Source organism: Anoplopoma fimbria, chromosome 2 (genome assembly GCF_027596085.1).
Source record: "Anoplopoma fimbria isolate UVic2021 breed Golden Eagle Sablefish chromosome 2, Afim_UVic_2022, whole genome shotgun sequence".
In the NCBI taxonomy this organism is placed as follows: Eukaryota; Metazoa; Chordata; class Actinopteri; order Perciformes; family Anoplopomatidae; genus Anoplopoma; species Anoplopoma fimbria.
The window spans coordinates 15,765,448-15,787,730 of NC_072450.1; the positions used below are offsets into that span (position 1 = coordinate 15,765,448).

Here is a 22,283-nt window from a genome sequence, read left to right on the forward strand (position 1 = left end):
TTAAGACACAATTTTACTGTACAAAATGTTTTATAGTTTTCACAAAATACATTTAGAAAGCTCCATTTTAAATAAAATTAAATTGAAATATTTAAGAGACAGCGTGTAGACGTTTTATCTCAGAAGCATTGCTCAGACGTAAACCCAGTGTGTCCATGTTCTACGTACACACTTAAAATAAAATGCAAAACTCAAAAGAGCATGACAGATGATGCTAGAAAAACCCTCCCATGGTCTTCAATTATAAATAAGGACTGCGGGGTTCGACTGCAGTCTTACGAACTCGAAGCCAATGTAATCGAACAGAACGTGTTTACAAAATGTTGCAACACAAGACTAATATCTTTAAAAAAAACATTGTGTACTAGATGAAATACAAAGGCTTTGGTCTGTTTTACAATCAACAATGATTAAATCTGATATGTACTTGTAAACAACTGCCAAACACTTAAGTTCAAAACTCTGTCAAGCAATGTTTAATCATAATTATAGGAATTAAATATTTCTAGTAGCACAATTTTTTTTGACCATAGGACACTATAATACAACTATACCTAAGAGACAAATTGTACCTGACCCTAAAGAAATGTATTTCATGATGCATGGAACATTTATAGAATATTCTCGGGGATATAAATGAAATCAACTTTTATTGGAGAAATCTTTCTGGAAGATTTCTAGGGAAGACAAGTACTTTACATTTTGACATAAACAAACTGGATTATATCGAAGACGCAGTCTACCATTTACAGACTACAGGATTTCTTTTACACCTGTTTTCCACATTTAATGTTCCTCGTGGTAATCTAGATTCAATCCAACCACCAAAGCAAGAAGTCCAAGTTGTGCCGCATGTCGAGCCGTCTCTGCAGAACTCTGAGCTGTTGATAGTGATCCGTGTTTAATAAGCCGGCAAACGCAGGCCCATGTCAGAGGAGCCAAGTCCACAGTCTCAGTGGTTGGATCGAGTTTGAGTTTCCTCTGCTAAATATCCATTCGTAAGAAATAAGACCAATAAATAGTTGTTTTTTTTTGACACAGTAAGAGTCTTCCCTCCAGCTTTTCGTCTTTAATGATATGCAACAGCGTCCAGAGACCATGCAAAGGCTGGTAGAAAGTCTCGATATAAGCAGATCAAAAGATAGTCATGGCAGAATCTCTCGGGTTCTCTTCTCTCAAACAAACGCAAGACCAACATGGTTTTCTAGCAGTCCATCTATCAGTACTTGATCTTGGTTTTTCATATTAACATACAAATGGCCATTTACTAACACACCAGAGAAAAAAGGAAACAATGACTGAAGTTGGAAATAGAAAAAAAAAAAAAAAAACAGATAGGTTTTTGTTCCATAAAAATTTAACAGCGGGCACTTTACAGAGGTCCATTTTTTTTCTCGTCTTTCCATCTTTGTTCTCTCTTCCAAGTCCTCGTTTGAATGTGCCTAGAGCTACAGAACAGCACACAGTCCCACTGGAAAAACAAAGCCCAGACGTCCCAAGGCTCTCCCAGAGTCTCTCTCTCTTTCTTTCCTCCTCTCCTCTCCTGTCCTTTGCTTCTTCACAACCCTCTCTCGCCTTCTTTACTCTTCTGTGCCGTGTATGTGTGAGGAGCACTGCCGGAGGGCGATGGTGGAGTGGGTGGTTACAGGGTGAAGTAGCTCTTCTCTCTACTGTAGTCTTGACCAGTACTGAGACATGTCAGGCTCGTTCCCTGGGACTTGGACAGGGACAGAAACTCCAGGAGAGATGAGTCCTGCAGAGACAAAAAGAGAAGATGTCAGTAAAGAGAGAAAAAAAAGAAAGAAGAAGAATCCCCAGAATTCAACAAGCTACATAAGATGAGTTGATGCACCATGCACAGTTAGTGTGACAGCTAACACTAGTCAGGCTCATAGCACAGAGCATTGTGCTCTAAACGCTTGCAAATAGGTAGCAGTGGAGCTGCAGCGAGTCACAATGCTCTGCACATGGTTGCACAGTAAAAGGCTTGCAAGCTCAATAAATTGAGGCTTTGGCAATGGCATTTAAACAGAGAAAGTAGAACAGCAAGTGAATCAAATTAATTAGCAATTTAGCACAGAGGAAATGTGGTTATGCATGATTAACTCTTCATGACTATAACCGGTATATATGGCTCTCGGTAAAAGCATCCTAATGAGGTGGAACTAAACTATGGGCAAGTGTATTGGGATTGACATGATGGCGTAGAGCCACGAAGCAATGAAATGAGCTTCATGCAACCGCAGAAGGAAAATGATATGGAAAGTAGAGATATTGATCAGTGTAAAAGCATGAAGTTTCTCCAATAGACGGAAAGGAAAAGGAAAGCTGCTGCAACAGATCATGAATAAAAGACGGCTACAGTACCCCCTTATTTACAGGAAAGGTGGCAGATGTTTCAAAGAATGCACTGCTTGTTATGATTGCATGTTGGTAAACAATGAACTGTCTGCCTACCTGTTGAGGTGGTACCAGAAGTGGTCATTGATTGGCTGTTCATATGTGCCTGCATATGAGGGGGCGTGTATGTGTCGTAGCTCCGCCCATTCACAGGCGGACTGGTAGGCAGCATGCAGGAATAAGAGGAGGTCTGGCTGGGCTATAGATGGTGGGAGAGAATGTTACATTAGCTTAGCCAACCATAGTTGTAGTCTGGAATACTGTAAAGCAGATTTGGCTTGATATAATATAATATAATTTAATTTATACTTTTTGGTTTCTCTAAGAAAACTATCATTTAAGTTTTTTTTGTTGTTGTTTGTTTGGCCAGGAAACACAATTTAAATTACTCATGGTGTGTTTGATTCCACTCTTACAATCACATCAATCATCATAAAATATCACATGATAGGTATATCTTTAAACATGATCGACTATTGAGGCATTATGGTCTTTTACTTACTTGCATAGGTAGATTGTTTGACATGGTGAAGCTTGGCATGGGGGGCAGCGCGCTGTAGGTGTTTGCCAGAGAAGAGTCCGGTCTACCCAGCATTGACCCCGAGGTGAAGGACACTGTGAATCAAAGTGAAAATGGGTTGGTTTTTTTAAAACACAGTCCTCCAACGTGATAGATAGACCGTCTCACGAGCGCCAAGCAGTGCGTGCGTGAGGTGACGCCTTATTTGACAGGCTGATGGGCCCAAACGCATACTGTACAGCGCGTGTCTGCCCTCGTGCCTGATTCGGTAATTACGCAGATATAAGTCAGCTGAGAAGTTTTGCTCAACCATCCATCTAAAGGAAACCACCGGTGCTTCTTCAAGTGAACTAGAGCGCACAGCCTCCGAGGCCTCTTTTCCCTTTTTATATTAATCTGCAGGCTGTCGAATAATAATATTTAGTCATATTTAACATGGATCCTGTCTGACCCGAACCCATCGACGTTTAAATGAACTTTTTACGCACATTATAACAGTACAAATGTGACTATTAAAGCATGCAGCATAATAGTTCAAACATTCTACTTTAATATCAGAGTGTAATAGTATTTGAAGGGATGGGGGGGATCCTGTGAGCATCACCCCGGCTGTGGTGGACCTACCCGGTGTGGTGGGTTGTGGGATGGCTTGGTAGACGCTGGTGCTGAAGCTGCTGCTGATGGGGATGTGACTGGAGGAGTTGTTGGCCTGGCGGCGCTGGTTCCGCAGCTTCTCCTCTCGCCTCCACTTCGCTCTTCTGTTTGAGAACCATACCTGCAACCAAAGCTGCCGGTTAGTTTGACTTTCCTTATCGTTAGTTATGTCAACTTTCACACATCCGTTGTAAAAAAAAAAAATAATAATAATAAAAAAATTAAAAAAAAAAGTTATGATAACTCACTTGTATTCTTGCTTCTGGCAGGTCGATTTTCGCTGCTAGTCTCTCTCGCGCGAAAACATCTGGATAATGAGTTCTTTCAAATTCTGTAATGTCAAAAAGTGAACAACAAAATTGTTAGTAAATAAGATATTAGTTGAGACATTAGATCCAAACCTATGGACTATAAGCTGTGTCATGTTTGATAATAAAACCTTAAGACGTCGCTATCCTAACATATACATGCAGGTAAACAGGAACGTTTTTATTAATTTTGGACAAATAATGAAAAAATAGAAATGGCTGGATGTAAATGTTTCAATGATCCACTGAGTGCTCGACCTTTTTCCAGTGCTTCAATCTGCTCCTGTGTGAAGGACGTGCGGTTTCTCTGTAGCTTCCTCTTGAGCTGCAGTCGCATCTGTGTCTCCTCTGAATCCTCCCCATTCGAGCTGATGGAGTTTGTGTTTTCTCCTGCGCCGTCTTGTTGTTGGCAGCCATCTGCAAAAAAGAAAAAAAGAAGAAAAAAAGAAAAAAAAATACATTTAATGGAAATATACATTTAATTAGGCTAATTGAATAATTTATTCTCGGGTCTCTTGTTGTATCGGCCTGCAGCTAATTGTATAGACCGCGGTGCAACATCATTAATTAAAGCCTCTAACATGGTTGATTAAATTCAAAAAATCAGAGGAATTATTGCAGTTGCTTCTTAATGTTGCCAGATTACAGACGACTGCCTGCTTGAAAATGAACAATATGGAGAGAAGAGAAAAAAGAAAAGAAAAAAAAAAGGCTTCATGGTTAAACTGTTTATAAAATATTGTGGGAAAAACAGGCTGGCGAGGGAAAGGCTCCGCGTACTTATCGCCTCCCAACAATGGCGTGTGTTCTCAAAAGGTTAAGAGAAATGTGACAAGATGTGGCGAGCCTCTTTTCAGGGCCTATGAAATGTATTAAAACCCCAAACTCTCTAGCCCTCCTTTTTTTTTTTTTTTTTTTTTTAGGGCAGAGCAGTGCCTCAATGGCCGTTCCCATATGGGCGTTGGTATAGCCATTGAGGTGACCACCAACTTTTGAATGGGAGAAGACGCTTTTCAGAATGATACAATGCCTTCAGGAGTAAGGGAAACCATTAAACTATGGACACAGTCAGGGACGAGCAGTGAGCCCTCGGTGGGTGTAATATATGGGAGGGGGGCTATTGGAGGAGATGACAAAAGGATCCTCTCTCTCTGGAGGCGCACAAGCTATAGTACTTTGGCATTGTGCGCACGAGGATCCCAGTCAACAGAGCTTTGAGTCCAGTGTGTTAACCCTTATCCACTACCATCATTAATCACGTCCCCCGGCCAGCTACACGCCAGTCAGGATTCCTGTCCTCAATTGGAAACAAATGAGTGAGGAGAGAGCATGCAACCCCCTGAACAACCAAAATAAGGCCAATCTATTCACTGCCCCTTCAGATGCAGGGCGAGGCTTATCGACTAATGTCTGTCTTGTTGTTGGACATCATTATCACACCGAGAAGTTAATGCGAAAGTAAGCAGGGGTGCGTTGATAAGAGAGCGGTTTATGTAATATCTCATATGTCTGTCTGGAGCCGTGGGTTGAACTCACGCAGGAGAATTCGGCCTTTTTGGATGCAGATTGTTGTTTGTTTATAACCAGATTAGCATGGGTAGTTTTAGAGAGTGTTGCCTTGCTCATGGGCACGGGGTTGGAACAGGTGCACCGATATGAAGCCATGCAGCCTCTTTGCCCTCTAAAAGCAAACATGTGGGTTCCGTGGACACCCAACAGTTGTAGTTAAGGAGTGTAAACCTTATTGTGTCTTGCAACGGTTAGATCATAAAAAGAATACAGAGAAAAAAAACAAAAAAACATTTCCATCATGCGAGTTCAAGCAAGTTGCAGGTTTGCTCACAAGCACTTTTTTTGCATGCTTGCTGTAGGCCTGAAAAACATATTTAGTGAGTGTAAATGTGAAAGTCTTGGTTCACTGGAGAAAAACCTGACAATTTCCCTCGCTACAAACAGACAAAAGTATTCTTCTATAGGCCAATAGTTTGTATCCACCCTATTTGTTTCTTCACTCTGGATAATCCATAAAAAAAGGAGTGAATGTGCAGCTATTATCCGTCTGCCAGACCCACTGACGCTAGGACGGGATTTGTTTTCTTTATAAAAGCGCTGGGAAATAAACTCATTCTTTAGTATTACGATGTCTTAGCCAGTCAGGCGGAAAAGCAGCAAAAAAAAGAGATACCGAACCAATTGCGGCACCTTTCAGCTGCTGAGACCGGATCAAAACACTCTTGAGAAACCGCTTAGAACTGAAAGAGAAAGTGAGAGACTAAATCCTATAGACGGGGTTTAGAGCCATATAGCCCGAGAATGAGAATGAGAAAGAGATAAAAGACAAAATCGGTGAGGAGTTTGTATTCGGTCCTCTTGGATAGAGTTGTCTTCTGTTGGGGTCCTGTCACTCTCATGTAACATTATAGCCGCTGACTCGGCTGCCGGATGGAAAACATATTTTCGTTTCCCTGAGACAACATGCTTTGTTAGATAGTCATTGAATTAAAAAGATAGATTAAAAAAAAAACTTGTTATTATTACTATTATTATTGTTATTATTTTGGACATTATTGTTATTGTAATTATTGTTATTATTATTGTTATTAATATCATTATCGTTCTTTTAATTGTTAATATTATTAATAAGACTAACTTTTAAAAAAATGATTTCCTGTGGTGTCATAATAATTATGAATTATCATCTTTATTAAAAATGATTCATAATTGATGTAACTATGTGCTATGACTGGATGTACCAACAGAAAAAAACTAAATAAGTAGGATACTACTGTTGTGTATGATAATAAAAACAATTATATTAAGCTTAATATGAATAATAATATTGGTATTATATTACAAAATAAAGTAATCATTCCGCTGTTGACATGATCATTTCCGCTTTGCTGCTTGTTAATAACAGCCCCACGTGTCTAAGTGGTCATCACACAAATGCAAATTATTAATTGCAAACCACTGAATTTCAGCACTTTATTTGTTCCCAATTCTGATGCATAAAAAATGAGACGCAATGCTTTATCGTCAAAGTTGTTTTTTTTTACGAGTTAAGAATAAAAAAAGGAGCAAAGTGGGAGTAAACGGGTGGTGTTTCTCAGAAGGACATGGACCCAGTGTTTGGCCTGCAGTTGTCCGAAAGGAAACCCTCTGAAGTGGAACATTTGCACAGCAGCCTTACCATCTCCACACTCCTGCATGTTGCCATAATGAGAGACAAAGCCCTCTTTAATGAGCAATTACACGTAGTGCGGACCGTTCCCATAACCAATCATTGCGTGTGAAGGAAAAACATTCCTTTGTACTAATATCCCCGCACACAGCTCCCCGGCTCTGCCTCCCCATCAGGAGGGGAGGAACACGCAGACTGTTGGGTGGACACCTCTGCTGAAAGGACAGGCCGCTGTCACGCACATCCATGTCTGGGACAGTGGAGGCATTCAAACCGCATGCATGGCCTATGGCTTCCTCTAATCGACTAGTCTTAATTGGGGGTCTTGTTCGGGGCATCAAAGCATTGCAGATACAATACCTTCCCTCCGACCGGAACCACTGCAATAGTGAGCTGTAAAACTATTCATATTCAAACGTGATCAGTGATGGTGACCTCTGTGGAGTTCACATGAATCATAATGCAATCCATCTTCGAACACTATATGCAAGACAAATATATATATATATTATTTTTTTTTAATGTAACTGTGCCGCCCGGCTGTATCCGTCTCCACCATGCATGCGTCACGGTGTCTTTAATACCACTGTGTGATAATGAGGCTCACCTTGGCTGGGCTGCCCTGGCACTGATGTCCCGGGGTACCAGCCGGGCCGGGTCCCCCAAGTTCCTGTCTGACCGTTGAGCATCCTCAGCTTGTCATACATGCCATCTGCGCCCATCTGTTGCTTTTCACTAGCCAGGTTGCGGAGGACTCTGTTTATCGATGACACCTGAATGACAAATTACATATGATTAAAGTCAAAGATTAGACGGAGCACCGTATCAGTGTTTGGTGTTTTTTTTTTTCCCTACATGCAGGTAGAAACACACACTTTATCATCGTAATAAACGTGCACAGGGAGATGTTCCTGCAAAAGCGCACAAATGGACAGCGAGCTGCTTGTAATTGACTGTATGTTTGGGTGATCACACATGCAGTAATGCGCGCCCCACACTTGGTATTTAATAAGACTGAATGGTTGGTTGCTCATCTCCTTTTCCTCCACTGCATGAAGGAAAAAAAAAAAAAAAAAAAAGTAATTTCATGTGGCAAATTAAATCATGCACATAACTTACAGTCAGCACACTTACACTGGGTATATTGTCGTTGGTGCAGACCCCCTCCGACAGCAGTCTGTCACGGATCTCCCACGCGAAGATAGACGGACACTCCCGCTTGTACTGAGCGATTTTCGCGACCACCTCCGGAGTGGCAACCCTGGGCTTGCTGCCGCCTATTGCTCTCGGTCTTATGGAGCCAGTTTCATAATACCGGCCCAGGATCTTGCTCACACAGCCGTTGGATACCTGTATAGAAAACAAAAGACACAATTCACATACATTATTTACGACTAATAACGGAATTTCTAAGATGGCGTCAAATAATTATCACCTTTTCACTGTCCAGCACTTGGACTTCATCATGGGTCTATAAACACAAAAAATATGCCTTCAATGGTATATATGGCATTAGATGTATTCTTTATAAGAAGCAGGCAGGTTACTTTCCTTTTCTGTCGGCCGGATTACATTTCCAGTAAACGGAATGATGTAACTAGTAAATCATGTTTCTGATTTAAAAACAATCTTAAATTGACAACATTTAGGCAACGGGAAAAACATTCCGTTATGTCTTTCATATTTAGGCTTAATTGTTAAATTCTTAAAAAAAAAAAAAATCTGTTTTCAAAACAAAATTTTGTATGAAACCTGTTTTTTTTTTTGTTTTTTTTCTGTTCAAAAAGGAGTGTGGTTGTCACCTGCAGTATCCTGGAGATGTCGCAGGGTCGAGCACCACTGTGAGCGAGTTCAACTATTTTCTGCCTGGTGGAATCCGGCAGCGGTCTACCATTAACAAACACACCACCAAGCTGGTTTACGCCACTGTGACCTACATGGAGACAAAGGCATCGCGGTCATCACATCGTCAAATGAACTCTAATTAAAACACATGTGATGAAGCAAATGAGTTTCATTTAATGGAGAGGAGAATGAGGATAAGCGCTCAGGATTGCAGAGTTAAAGATGAAACACTGAAGACAGCATACATAAGTAAAGACGATTGTTAACAGTTCACTTCAAAAATGTATTGTCATCCGATTGAATAAAGTGTTTAAAATCGAAGTGCACTAATCAAATGATACTTTTAATAAACTTTAAACCCGCTCGGTACATCCCCCCCTATGAAAACCGTCTTTGCGCAGTTTATCAGTAACACATGCAGAACATGGACCAAACTAAAATTAGCTCACATCAACCAAAACATCTCAAAAGCTTTTCATTTTTTTTTTCAATAATAAATTAACATCCCAGTCGGTGTTTTGCCCCGAGGAAACTCAACCAACCTTTTATCAAACCGGCAAACATCGCTATTAAAAACCAGTCGCACCGTTCTCCATCCCTCATGTACAGCTGCGCATCAGCAACACCAGCACCTCTCTCACAAACTAACCTCAAAATAATAAACAGCAGCACTGACAATCGCAGAAAATACTAGACTTGACATAATGTGTTAAATTAGCTTTCATTCAAAGGCATCGCGTTCTGGAAAGTGACTTTAAATCGACATGTTACTTTCTACGATAGTCCCTTAAAAACACACAAGAATTACAGGCAACACATAGGAATGTAGCTCTAAAATAGCATTTTTAAGATTGGTCATTGTCTTAAAAAAGGTTGCTTTTTTTGAAATTTATTCCTAAATGATGCTATGGTATTTCTCTAAAGCACAAAATAAGCCGGCAAACCTGAAGCCAGATGGGGAGCTGCCTCCCCGGAGTGCCTGAGCTGCTCTCTGGGTCTCCTTCCCCTGCGCTGCCGCCCGGTGCATTGACTCCGGGAGCAGAGGCTCCTTAGCAATAAATAAGCTCCAAATATAGAAGAGGGGGAAAATATGATGAGCCTGCCTGACATTTGTCTTTAAAATAAAGCTAGCTGCACGTCAAGTTTGAGCTTAATTTCTGGAAATAGGCGGAAGTCGCCTCGGATCATGCATGGGAGGCTAATTGAAAAGATCAGTTGGAGCACTTGTGGCAGGCATGTCACTTTATGACACCGCTCTGCTTTTGAAAATCGCATCGTCACGACAAATAGTAGCATGATAAAACGACCCTTTCTGTCTGCATTTGGATATCACTCAGACAAAATTGGACGCTACTCGTTTACCCTCCGAGGGAGACTTCGTTTTAAGGTGGCCAGGGGCTACGCGCGGTCACGGACGCGAGGGCGCGCCTGGATTCTTAACATATTAAAAGTGACAGTCAGTTCTTTCTCCTCTCCTCTCCTCCTCCTCCCCCTTGGTTGTATTTGACAACAAATGCTCACAGCCACTGCATTCCTGTTGTGTGCAATCGGTAGGCGTATTTACTCTGAAATATGTCGCAGGACTCTGCTTTAAACCGCAGACTTAATTGTATATAAATGATCAAAAGGGGGGGTCTGTCTATAGCTGGAGTGGGAATAACCCTGTTTAAATGAGTTACATATCCCCTTTGGCCGCTATGTGTAATAATCTTCCAACGTGGATCTGATTGATAGTAAATCCATTATCATCCCTCCTGCTCTTTGGTAATTCCAGGATTAAGTGGAATTAATAGACTTCTTATGGTGAAAGTGGCCTATACCCGCATTTAGCAGTCCTGCTCTGCGGGTTCTCCAGAGCTGCTCTGCCACCTCTGATTTATAGCTATCACATAAATCCTCTGGATCGATAAAACCGTCAGATAAGGACATCACATAAAAAAAAAATAAAAAAAATCAAACTCTCCCAGGGTTAAGTCTTAATCATGGCACAATTCCCTCAAGTGCCCAGAGTCGATCTCGCCCGCTGGCGCTGATTATGCGCCTTGTATTCTATTGCAAGTCGACTAATAGGAAAACATATGGTGTCAATTTGGACGCTCCCCACCATATACACCCAGGAGTTATTAGCACAAAAGCCACCGAGGCCGTCGCGACCTTTAGACAACCCAAAGGGCCCAATGATATCTGCTCGGCAATTCGCACCAGACATCACACGCCAAGCCAGGGGAGCATCCCATTATCATCAATCCGCTGCAAAGCAGGAGCACTGGGTATTGTACATGGCTTTGATAAGGCCCCATCATCTCGATAATTAAAACACTGGCAAGCAAAAAAAAAATAATAATAAATAAATTAAACAAATAATAGCTGTAGCTCTAAAATAAGACGTTAATGCCAGCAGTTTGTAAAAATATTTAGGTTTTTTTTCCCATCACATGTCACTTTAATCACACCTCCCCTCACATCAAACAATCCAACTGTCATTGTGTCCAACATTGGATTCAAACATTTATTTTTTTCATTACTAATGCGCACAGATTACAGCACAGACACGTCATCAAGGTATATGGAGAATAATAAAATAAAATCATCGCACACACCTTCATCACAGATGTCATACACCTCTTGTCCAGCAGCAAGAGAGAAAATGTTTCATGTTTATCCTTTTTTGTTTCAACACACACTAGGAACAAGACAGATATTCAACTCATTTGGGCCACTTTAAACACAGAGGCCTATAAGAAACTTAATGTACCATGTTTTTTTTTTTTTTTATATATATTAGCACCCACGACAATATGTTGTTAATATTTTTATCTTTCGCTGTGAGTTCAGCCTGCACCTAACAGTAAGGCCTGGGGTTATAATATGAGCATTTTTTTTTCCTTTCTAGTTCATGCCGTCTGTCCGTGAAGAATATGGACTAATCTACATAAGACATTATTGCTATTCCTCATGTTTCATGCAGGGCTCTTCTCTACGCAGCTAATCTCGTATGCAGCCTGGCAGCCAGCTCTAACGCTAATGCAGACGGCTGTGCAATTATTTAATACCAACTCAAGCAGAAACAAAAATGTCCCTCTCAACCCAACCCCCCTCTATTTCCCCCCTTCTCTCTCTGTCTCTGGAGCAGGACGACGTGTGATTAACTTGTTCAATAATAACTTCTCTACCTATCATTGCAAAAAAAATAAATTAACAGCAATGAAACGGCCATCAAATAACTGAGAATATTTCGCCCCCTGCACCTCAGAGTCATGCAAATGTTATGCCTGCACGTACATTTCCTTTCCTTTAAAGTGTTCTTTAAGTTATTGCGCATAATGTCAGTGGGTGTTGCTTCCATGCAACCACATTAGAAAATGCGGTTGTAATCAAAACTTTGAAAAAAACAAAAAATAAATATGAAAAACAACTTACTGTTCTGCATCATTGAGGCAACGCCAGACTCCCACGTGGCTTGGCTGTGGTATTCTACGCGTCACAAGGAAAAGACAAAACTGGTTAGCATCATGGACACATCTTCCTTTCACTGTCAAATTATTTGCAACATTTTTATTTTTTATTTTTTTTATAAATTTACTTTCTCATCTCATCTTTCGATTAGAATGTGTGCGGGTCTTTGTGCTTAAAACATTATTGATGCATAAAGAATTTTCACATCCTCAGTGTATGTATGTATTTTAATTAAACTTGCCTGGAAACAGAGTTGACTGTCCACTTTATAACAATTTAGTCAATCACTGCCGTTTTCACTACTTAATGTCTCCCTAAAGGACAAAGCAAAACAACACATTAGCACAGCCACAGCTATACTGATGTACTTACTGTATCTTTTTTTTTTTTTTTTTTTGTGCCCTACATTTACAATTAACCTCAATGTTGTTGCCAAGCAAATAAAAAAAATAAAAAAAATAAATGATGCGGGACAAAACTATTTGAACATCTCTGTGAGGACTATTTCAGACAGCACTTGTCAAAAAAAAATAAATTAAATTGAGCCTTTAACTTTTACAGCACTTTTTTTTTTATTTCCTCCTTGTCTTATGAATACAAACTTGATATTCCTCCTTTGGTGGAGTCTATATCATGGAAACTGTACAGTGACACACGTTGTCTACCTCGCCTCACTGCTCTGCAAAAGTCCAGACCAGGAGGGGGTACAAAGCTGGTGTACAAAGCCTGCTGGACTCGTAACAATGCACCCCCTTTCCTGCCTCGTATGCCTCAAACCCGGGGCAAAAACTCGGCCTCCGCGACTAGAAACACACAGCTTCCCCACTAAACACACCAACAAGTTCAGATTAATACAAAGAGCCGGAGGCATGCATCCACCCCCTCTGGGACCACACACTCACACACACACACACACACACACACACACACACACACACACACACACACACACACACACACACACACACACACACACACACACACACACACACACACACACACACACACACTCTCTCTCTCTCTCACACACACACTACACACACACACACACACACACACACACACACACACACACACACACACACACACACACACACACACACACACACACACACACACACACACATACACACGACCGTGACCCCGGTGCCGCCAGTGCGTGAATGTGGGGTTTTTGTTGGCTTTTCTAGAAGGAAAAATTTTAAAAAAGTAATTTCTTGTTGCAAAATATTTGGTGGTTATTTTGTGCTGCTGGTGCGGGTTGTAAAGCGGGTTTAGAGACACAACAGCGCAGTAGGGCGCTCAATTGGAAAAGACAAATGCATTAAAGAAGCTATTGACTGGGCGACAGATAAAAAGGGGGCCAGGGAGGGAGAAGTCTGAAGTTTGGGGTTTTCTCCCTCCGAGCGAAGTTGTGTTGTGTGCTGAGCAAAGTGGCCTGATAGCGACGTCTAGAACAGACTGTGCTAGTTTGCGGGATGCACGCAGGGGCCGCCATTTCATTTACATTGCAGCTTTCTTTCATGTTTCACAAATAGGCTGCATTAATCAAACTCAGATTCCATCACACTGGGCAACTTAGCAAGAGTTGGCCTGTTTAGCATAACTTAAAATGACCAAAAACAACCACTTACTAATGCAGATATAATTATTGTTGTTGGCCTGATGTAATGTCAAAGTTAAAGTGGAGTAGTAATAATTTTAAAAAAAAAAAAAAAAAAAAAAAAAATCAGTCAGACCAGCCTGGAAACGCTCTGTAGTCAGTAGCTTTTAGCCTGGAAAGGTCCACTGGTTAATCATTTATTTAGGGTCGAAAGCTCAAACGTTGTTGTTCCCGAGGTTAACTACGGTCTAATCTGCATTTCTTTTCCTTTAGTAATCCGTAACAACAATGTCTTAATTCAACATGCTTATTCTGGCCGCAGGAATAGTGCATGTGGGCCTGGACTACAATGGCCCCGGCGCAAGTAGCAGGCTGACAGAGAATATATAGGTGATATTTAATACATTACTTGAAAAAAAAAAATGTGTTACATGTTACAAATATATTCAATTAGTTTCTACTACCCATATCGCACAGGTGTAATCTATAAACAGGTTTAATCTCAACGCAGAGGATTAACAATGTAAGTGTATGTCAACATATTATTAAGCCCCATTATTAAGGCCTGATTTGTTCCTTCCATCAGTATTTTACATTTTCTATTATAGGCGTATTTTAAGGCTGGATTATGCAGAATTTATCTTAGAAATTACAAAATAAAGATGCTAATTACAGTAAATTAGTACGCATTTTCTTAATTCTACTTATTTGTCTGTTTTGACAAAATAGTTTAAAAGCAGCTATTTGTATCCAAATGTTGTGTTGCATTATAATTATTGAAATGATTTAAAACGTGATTTACTATTATAGGCTGAAAGGCCTGTCAAATATGGTGTCTGACTACTTTAAATACTACACAGCCCAACTGCTAAAATGCAAAAGTAGTTTAACTCGCTGTCATTAAGGGAACCAGCTTAGAAAAAAAGGGGAAAGCTGTACACAAACACGCCTAAACGGACCTCCCTCCCCAAGAGCTTCATGGAGCTTTTTTTTTTTTTTTTTTTTTTTTTTGAAGGCGCTTGGGTGACTCGCCTGCATGAATCAATCTGACACCTTTCCTCAACGGGTCATTGCTCCCCATTCTCCACGATGATCACTGTCCTGGCCCAACGTGACTTTTTACTCTTTACTGTCATAAATAAGCGGTAAGCTATCCGTAGGCCTAAACACACCAACAAAATCGAGCAGATAAAACAGACAGAGGCGCTAAAGTCCAGTCAGAAAACAGGCTGCACAGTCCAAACGACCCACAAGCTCACCACTGAACCTCAATCTACTGCCGAGAATTAATGACCTACAATAATAATAATAATAATAATAATAATAATGATAATACTAATATCAATAATAATATTAATTATGATAACAATAATAGTTCAAATAATAATACATCAAAATGAATTATAATATAACACATAATAACAATAATAATTCCATAATTGAACAGCACAGACACACTTTAAGTCTTGATCTCACCTTTTTGGGGCATCCTGCGTCGTTTTCAAAGTCCTTGGTAAACTAAAGGCTACAGCCTAGTTCTCCACACCACAGAACGAGCAAAAAAATAAATTAAAAAAAAAAAAAAAAAAAAAAAAAAGCCGACCAGGATCAGTCTCTCTCGGGGAAGTTTAGAAGAGGGAAAAATTAGTTTCCAGTGGTCTTCGGCGGAGATGGAGGGGATATCCCTGCGAAGGGGACAGAGATTGACAGTGAACTCAGATGTCAGGACGCACGGAGTTTGGCGAGGATGTGCGCTGGCGTGTGAGAGAGCGAATGAGAGAGTCAGAAAGAGAGAGAGTGGGGAAGAGAGAAAGAGAGAGAGAGAGGGGGGGGGAGGGAGGAGGGAGGAGGGAAGGAGGAGGGAGGGAGGGAGAAATCGTGGTGGTGGTGGTGGAAGGAGGTGGGGGTAAGAGAATGAACACACCTATGCTGATTGGTGATGGAACAAGTGTATTAATGTAGGCCTGTGTGTCCCGGCTCTGCTGTGCTCTCCTCTCCTCTCCTCTCCTCTCTCTCCTCTCCTCTCCTCTCCTCTCCTCTCCTCTCCTCTCCTCTCCTCTGCTCTCCTCTCCTCTCCTCTCCTCTCCTCTCCTCTCCTCTCCTCTCCTCTCCTCTCCCTAGCTCTCCTCTCCTCTCCTCTCCTCTCCCTCTCCTCTCTCTCCTCTCCTCTCCTCTCCTCTCCTCTCCTCTCCTCTCCTCTCCTCTCCTCCCTCCGCCGCTCTTCACTGGCCCATTAGCGCGACCCGACCTCTGTCATCATCCCCCATATAAACACTTCCCCCTGCACCACAGCCAAAGCGGGAAACGGGGCCGAGCCACAGTGCGAGAGGGGGAGAGAGGAGAGACACAGAGAGACACAGAGAGAGAGAGAGAGAGAGAGAGAGAGAGAGAGAGTCTCGTCTTCCAAACCCACTAATCAGCCCACGCATGCAAATACCCTGCGCTCACTTGCTGAATATTGCCCTATTGCAAAGCAACGGCCTCTGGGAATGCCCATTGGTCGGGAGGCTCTATTCTTCCAGGCTGAATTGGGTCCGCGCAATGGGAATCTGAGGCATGTTCAGCTCCAACCAGAGGCTGACTAGTGCTGCGAGGGGGGGGGGGGGGGCAGCAGCAGCACACGTGAGCTCATAACACTACATGAGAATTGCAAAGAGCTGCAGCTTACTTTTTTTTTTTATTTTTTATGAAGCAGCCGATGCTGTACATATGAGATTCATGTTTATTTAGATGCATGTTATTATGAGATTATGTTGAAAAGTTGGGATAGCCTACATGGGACGTTTTTTTTTTTTTTTTTTTTTGTGGGGGGGGGTTTAGGAAGTATTTATATATTTAAAGCAAAAAAAAAGACTTCAGTCGCCTTAACACATGACTTGATTGTTGATTGAAGGCCTAAAACAAATCTCTGGTGCTGCAGTGGAAATTACAGCTGACATGGGAGCATATTTACTTTTAAAAGCCACGACCTCCCCTTCACTAAAGACCATCACAAATGTCCACCACGTGCTTTTGTTGATTCTTTTGGGTATCACCTTCCTCATGAATAGCCTTACCCCTCCTGTCAACAACAAGAAGACCATGCGTAAAGAGCGCAGCCTTTAGGGCCAAGCTCCGCTGCTTTTTATGGACACATTTTTGCAAGGCACGGCGACGTCACTCCTCCGACCTGACAGCAAATAGCACGCGTAAATAAAGTAAAGCAAATGACTGTGCAGCCATGGCCACGCGCTCCCAAACTGCGCCGGTTGAATGGCTGGCTATTAACGCACACCTCAACGCACCCAAAAGCAACCCCTCTGCGCCCGTGTTTGAGCATACACCCGGAGCTTTGGGCAGCACCAGTCCCAGCACGGAGGAGCCCCGTCGCTAACTCCAAAAGGAGGAAACCCGAAGGGAATAGAATGAGGGTTGTATGGACGTGGAAGCCAAACTAAAGCAGAAGGGGGGGGGGGGGTGCATGAAAGGGCAAAGGGAGAGAAAGAGGGAGGGAGAGGAGAGAGAGAGAGAGAGAGATAAGGCATAAGCAGGGGGGGGAGATCATTTTTTTGGGGGGGGGGATGGAGGCCATGCAATGAAGTCATGGAGACCTACACTTGACTTTCTTTGACATGTGAAAAAGTAGGAGAAGTCAGAGCTCATCAATAAAACACTTCGGAGGTGAAAGAGGGCTCCCTAACAACCATCGCATTCCTGACTATGGGTTCAATGAGTAGACAAACGACGCTGCCAGAGAGAGAGAGAGAGAGAGAGAGAGGAGGCAGGGAGGGAGGGAGGGGAGAGAGAGAGAGAGAGAGAGAGAGAGAGTGGGACTGCCCGGGCTTGAATGGGGCCCTCAGTGGGCCGGCGAGATAATGAGCTGAGAGGACCGGCTCAAACTGTCACCGAGGGTCCCGCGGTGAGGAACAACACTTTGGCCAATACTCCTTCATCAAACAACCCGTAAACTAAACGAGCACATTCATCTGTTTCTCCTTCCTGCATTGTTTCTACTCACTTAGACTGGTGGCTCAGCCTATAGGCCTACCGTGAATGGCCGCAGCTTATATCAGCTAAGGGGGGTTCCCAAACATTTTCACGTCAAGGACCCCCCCTATTAGACATGCATTAGACCACAAACAAGCCCCCACCCTCCCCACACCCGATAGGAGTTTGTGCAATGAGGGAACCTCGGGTTGGTTATGATTTGACTGTAAAAAACTGAAGAGACACATGCTGAAGGTGGAGCTTAACTTTTAAAACGGACGTTGTTATTCAGAATGAACTTTTGCCTCATTTTTTCTGTGGCGAGAATGCCCATGACCTAAAGTTGGAGACATTCAGTAACAATAAAAAGTACAACAGGAAGTTGATTGCAACACCTGCAGTGTTCACTGGAGTATGCGTTTGGGACAGCTGCGTCAGATCTGTGGCACCAAAACAGCCGTACAGCCGTTGTTGTGAGTCACGAGTAACGTAAGCATTTTCCAATTTGGACACTTTAGCTGAGCTGAATTGTGTAACACAATGCTGATAAACATGGAACATCCCGTACGGTTAAATGTTAAAATGTGATCTCAATTGCAACAATAACAAAAAGAAAAAAAAGAAAACCCAGCCTCGCTCCCTGTGTGAGAATGCTTGTGGTTATAATGTACCTTTGTAGTGCAAATGTTATCGCCACTCACTTGTCTCAGACTGCAGCTGTCAAAAATTCCCACCACTAACCGGCCCTCGCTGAAAAGACAGATTCCCCGATGAGTGTGTCAAGTAGTTTTTCTTTGGAAACAATACCTCCAGTAGGTTATTGATTTCTTTGGTTAAGCTGTAAATCCGCTCTGAGAGCTAATTCGTTGTCTCCAATCTCGAGAATTTTTTTTTTTTTCTTCACAACCTTCACTCGCATGTCAAGTAAGCTTTCATCTTTGTCAGCAACACAACCCTGAACACAAAAAATATCTCCCTATCTCTCTCTCTTTCTCTCTCTCTCTCTATATATATATATAAATATATATGTGTGTGTATTTTGTAATACAACTCAGGATGCTGTGGAAGTCAGAAAAAAAAACGGGATAGGTTGATGTTGGGAAAGCAATTAGCCCAATTCGGATTAGCAGCAACTAATGCCACAGGCCTTGAAAAGAAAGCCTAATCTGGTCGCTATTTTCCCCTGAGGCAATTCGGTATGTGTACCTATCTAGAAACTTTTAAATACAAAAAAGAAAGAAAGAGAGAAAGAAAGAAAAAAAACATAAGGGGAAAGAACTGCAGTGAAAAACAGTGACATTTTTTTGGGGGGGACAGGGAGAGAAATGAAGTGCAGGGTAAACCCCCTAATTTGGTTCTTATTTAGGATTACAATTTACCCTTTACAGGCTGATGCACATTTATCAGATTTAAATTAATCATGTGTAAAACTGCTGGGAATATGCCTGGTACTTCCAATTAGTTTTTTTTGTGTTTTTTTTAAAACCTGTTGTTATATTTCTTAACATATCAATACTTGTTTGCCTTTGTGATGATCCCCCACTGGAGGTCATAGTTCACTCACCTTTATATAGCGGGACATCTGGGGAGGTCTATTAGAAAATGTTTCAATATTGTAACAAGATTGCGCCTAATAAGTAAAAGATGGCTGAGATGAACCCATCGGATTTATTTAGATTTTAAAAGGAAAATGTGAGCATTGAGCCATATATTTAAAAAAAAAAAAAAAATGTTTCCTGTATTTTTTAGTAAAAAAGGAAAGTGTGAGTTCCTTCAGAAATAACAGAACCAAACCCTGTTTTTTTGTTTTTTTTCCAGGATACCGTTGGGCACATTATAAATCCTGCTTTAACTGTTATTACCTCCTACAAATCCCAACTCTACCTGCGGTTAATTAGAAGTGATCATTTAAGGCCTCATATTTTAATACATCTGCTTTATGCACTGTTATAATAATGTAGCAAATAATTAAATCCATAAATATACAATTTATCACAATATTTATTATTTTTACTATTTTGTTAACATTATCTATACTATTGTTGATGGAAGGATATTATTAAATATTAGCAGGTCCTGCTATTTATACGCCATCCCATGAGATCAATATGCTCTGATTAAATTGCCTAGTAGGAAATAACATGAAGGACTATGATGTTAGTATTAAAAAAGAGGTGTAAAAAACTGATGATGAAAACAACCCCTTTTAAAAATAAAAAGGAACACATTTTTTTAATTTATTTTTTTACTTGTGTTGTTGATGTTTTAATCTCAATGATCACTACTAATGTCGACCTGAATTTCTAAGATGTATTCTTGTTGAGTGACCTGTCATTCACCAACCAGCCTCGGATTGTCACATTTTCTCTCTCTAAAGAGATTCATGAGGACATCGCTGGTTTATTTGCATAAATTATTTGCACTTTTACAATGTGCAGCTCTGTTTTTAATCAAGAATAATTAAAGATACACTTGCTTGTTTGACTTCTGCGCAGTTCTTTAATTAATCTGCTATTTGTAAAGAGTGCTGCACATGGAGCGCGTCCCGGTACAGATACTATTAATGTCGAGTTTTTTCTCAGCACATTAGGTAAATAACACCATCAGAAAACAATAGATATCTCGCAGATGGTCCTTTTTCTTCTTTTTCAAATGAATAAAAGGCATCAGCTTTTTGTCCCATCACAATAAAGGTCATCATTAGGTAACTTTGAACTGAATTATGGTGCTTCTTGGGGAGGATGGGTTGATGGATAAGTACATTTTTACAAATGTAGTTTTTATTTAACTAAATGATAGTGCAGGATCTTTGAAGTTTATGGAGAGACAAGGAGAGGATCGAGGATTTCTCATGCAGCCCAGAGAAGGTGAACAGTCCACAGAAGCCCTCTCCTGGCAAAAGGCTGAAGGCTGGATAAACACCGGGCTAATGGTGTCACAGCGCTGCTCGGGAAGCATGACAGACAGAAACACTGGACCCAAACATACGAGAGCCAAAGTCTCCCAGCTACTGTTTGGAAATCTGATTATATCATCTTTTTTATGTAAGAAATAATAATGTTAATAAAAATAAAAAAACATCCTAAACATCTTAAGCTCATCTTATTAGAGGTATGATGAAATAGTATGAAAAAATATAATAAATAAAAAAAAAAAAAAAAAAAAAGCACAGGCCCTTTTATAAACCGAAACTGAAATGACACATTATTAATGTAATTTCCCCTACATGCTTAGCTGTGCTTTGAAACTCTACACCTTTTTTTTTTTTTTTTTTTTCTACAAATCGCATTACATTTTTTTACATGACTAATAACTTATTTATCTCAATATTTAAGCCAAATATAAAGTTGTTTCTCAAAAACAAGCACGTAGATCGGAGCGCAGTAAACAAACCACATGTCCCGCTGATGGACAGCCTCATCTCCACCGCTGATGGGTCGGCAGAGCTGAAGAGATCTCCATACACATTACATTTACTGCACAGGTCGAAGGCTTTCATCTCCCCCGGCGTAAACTCACAATAATTCAGTGTAGATCGCTGATTACACGTGTGTGTGTGTGTGTGTGTGTGAGAGAGAGAGAGAGAGAGTGATGACAACAAAAATCTCGCTGTGCTAAACTTTAAGCGGCTGTCCACACCTCCTGTAGGCTAGACGAACTAATCAATCTGCTGTATGCAAGTTTCTGCTTTGATTTTTCTCTCCACCTTTTAAAGTCGGAGGAGATCAGACCCGTTTTCATTGTTTAAACATTGGAATTTAGAAAAGCGTCGCGGCTTTAAATATTAAAAAAAGAAGTGTTGTTCGTCCAAACTCACCGGCTGAAGCAGCAGCTGTGTGGTGCCGGTATCCTGTGCGTATAAAGTCGCCTCTTGCCTCCCCGGATCTCTCCTCCGCGTCGGAGCGACAGAAAGTTATAGGTCCCGATTCAAATCTATCTACCTTTGGATCCGTCGTGGAGTTGAAATGTCAATGAGAGTGGGGGGAAAAAATCTGCGGCTCTTAGCAGCAACTTTCCCTTCAGCATCAGCCTCAAGTTGGCAGTGATTGGCTGGAGCGACGGGTCGACGTCATACCCTGGACAGGACACGGAGCACAGAATGGGGAAGTGTACAAGGTAGAGAGTATAGACATGTGGAGCACACCGGCCTGTTTACTGTCCGAGTGTGTGCTGTGTTCAGGGACCGACAGCATACACATCACCCTGTAGTGGCCACGTCCTGTTTCATCCTTTGATTTCATCTTATTTGACTTTACTTTCAATTTATTCAACACCATCCATTGTTGTGCCAAATTAAAGGACGGCTTCACGCGAAACTAAACAAGGTGTTACTCCAGTGGTTTTAAAAAC

General features: G+C 41.3%; 1 protein-coding gene across 5 annotated transcripts; it reads right to left on the bottom strand.

Annotated features, from left to right (window-relative positions):
- Positions 1-1,667: 1,667 nt before the first annotated feature.
- On the bottom strand, positions 1,668-12,353 carry pax6b (paired box 6b). Of its 5 annotated transcripts, XM_054608888.1 has the most exons (12): positions 12,329-12,353; positions 11,509-11,532; positions 8,866-8,996; positions 8,499-8,534; positions 8,198-8,413; positions 7,671-7,836; positions 4,141-4,299; positions 3,823-3,905; positions 3,545-3,695; positions 2,903-3,015; positions 2,458-2,599; positions 1,668-1,753 (listed from the first exon to the last, which is right to left on the bottom strand). In XM_054608888.1, the coding sequence occupies exons 1-12, from the start codon at positions 12,339-12,341 to the stop codon at positions 1,668-1,670; spliced, it is 1,320 nt and encodes a 439-aa protein (XP_054464863.1). In that variant the 5' UTR covers positions 12,342-12,353. The 5 variants fall into 5 exon arrangements, with proteins under 5 accessions (XP_054464863.1, XP_054464871.1, XP_054464888.1 ...); XM_054608896.1 differs by lacking the exon at positions 11,509-11,532; XM_054608913.1 differs by lacking the exon at positions 11,509-11,532 and having other exon boundaries at positions 8,399-8,413; positions 12,329-12,338.
- Between the last annotated feature and the right edge of the window lie 9,930 nt (positions 12,354-22,283).

Excerpts from the sequence above, each read along its gene's own strand:
- pax6b (XM_054608888.1), bottom strand. Across the intron at positions 7,837-8,197 it reads CCAACGACAATATACCCAGT|GTGTCATCGATAAACAGAGT; the intron begins GTAAGTGTGCTG and ends TTTGTCATTCAG. Across the intron at positions 2,600-2,902 it reads CAAACAATCTACCTATGCAA|CCCAGCCAGACCTCCTCTTA; the intron begins GTAAGTAAAAGA and ends CACCATCTATAG.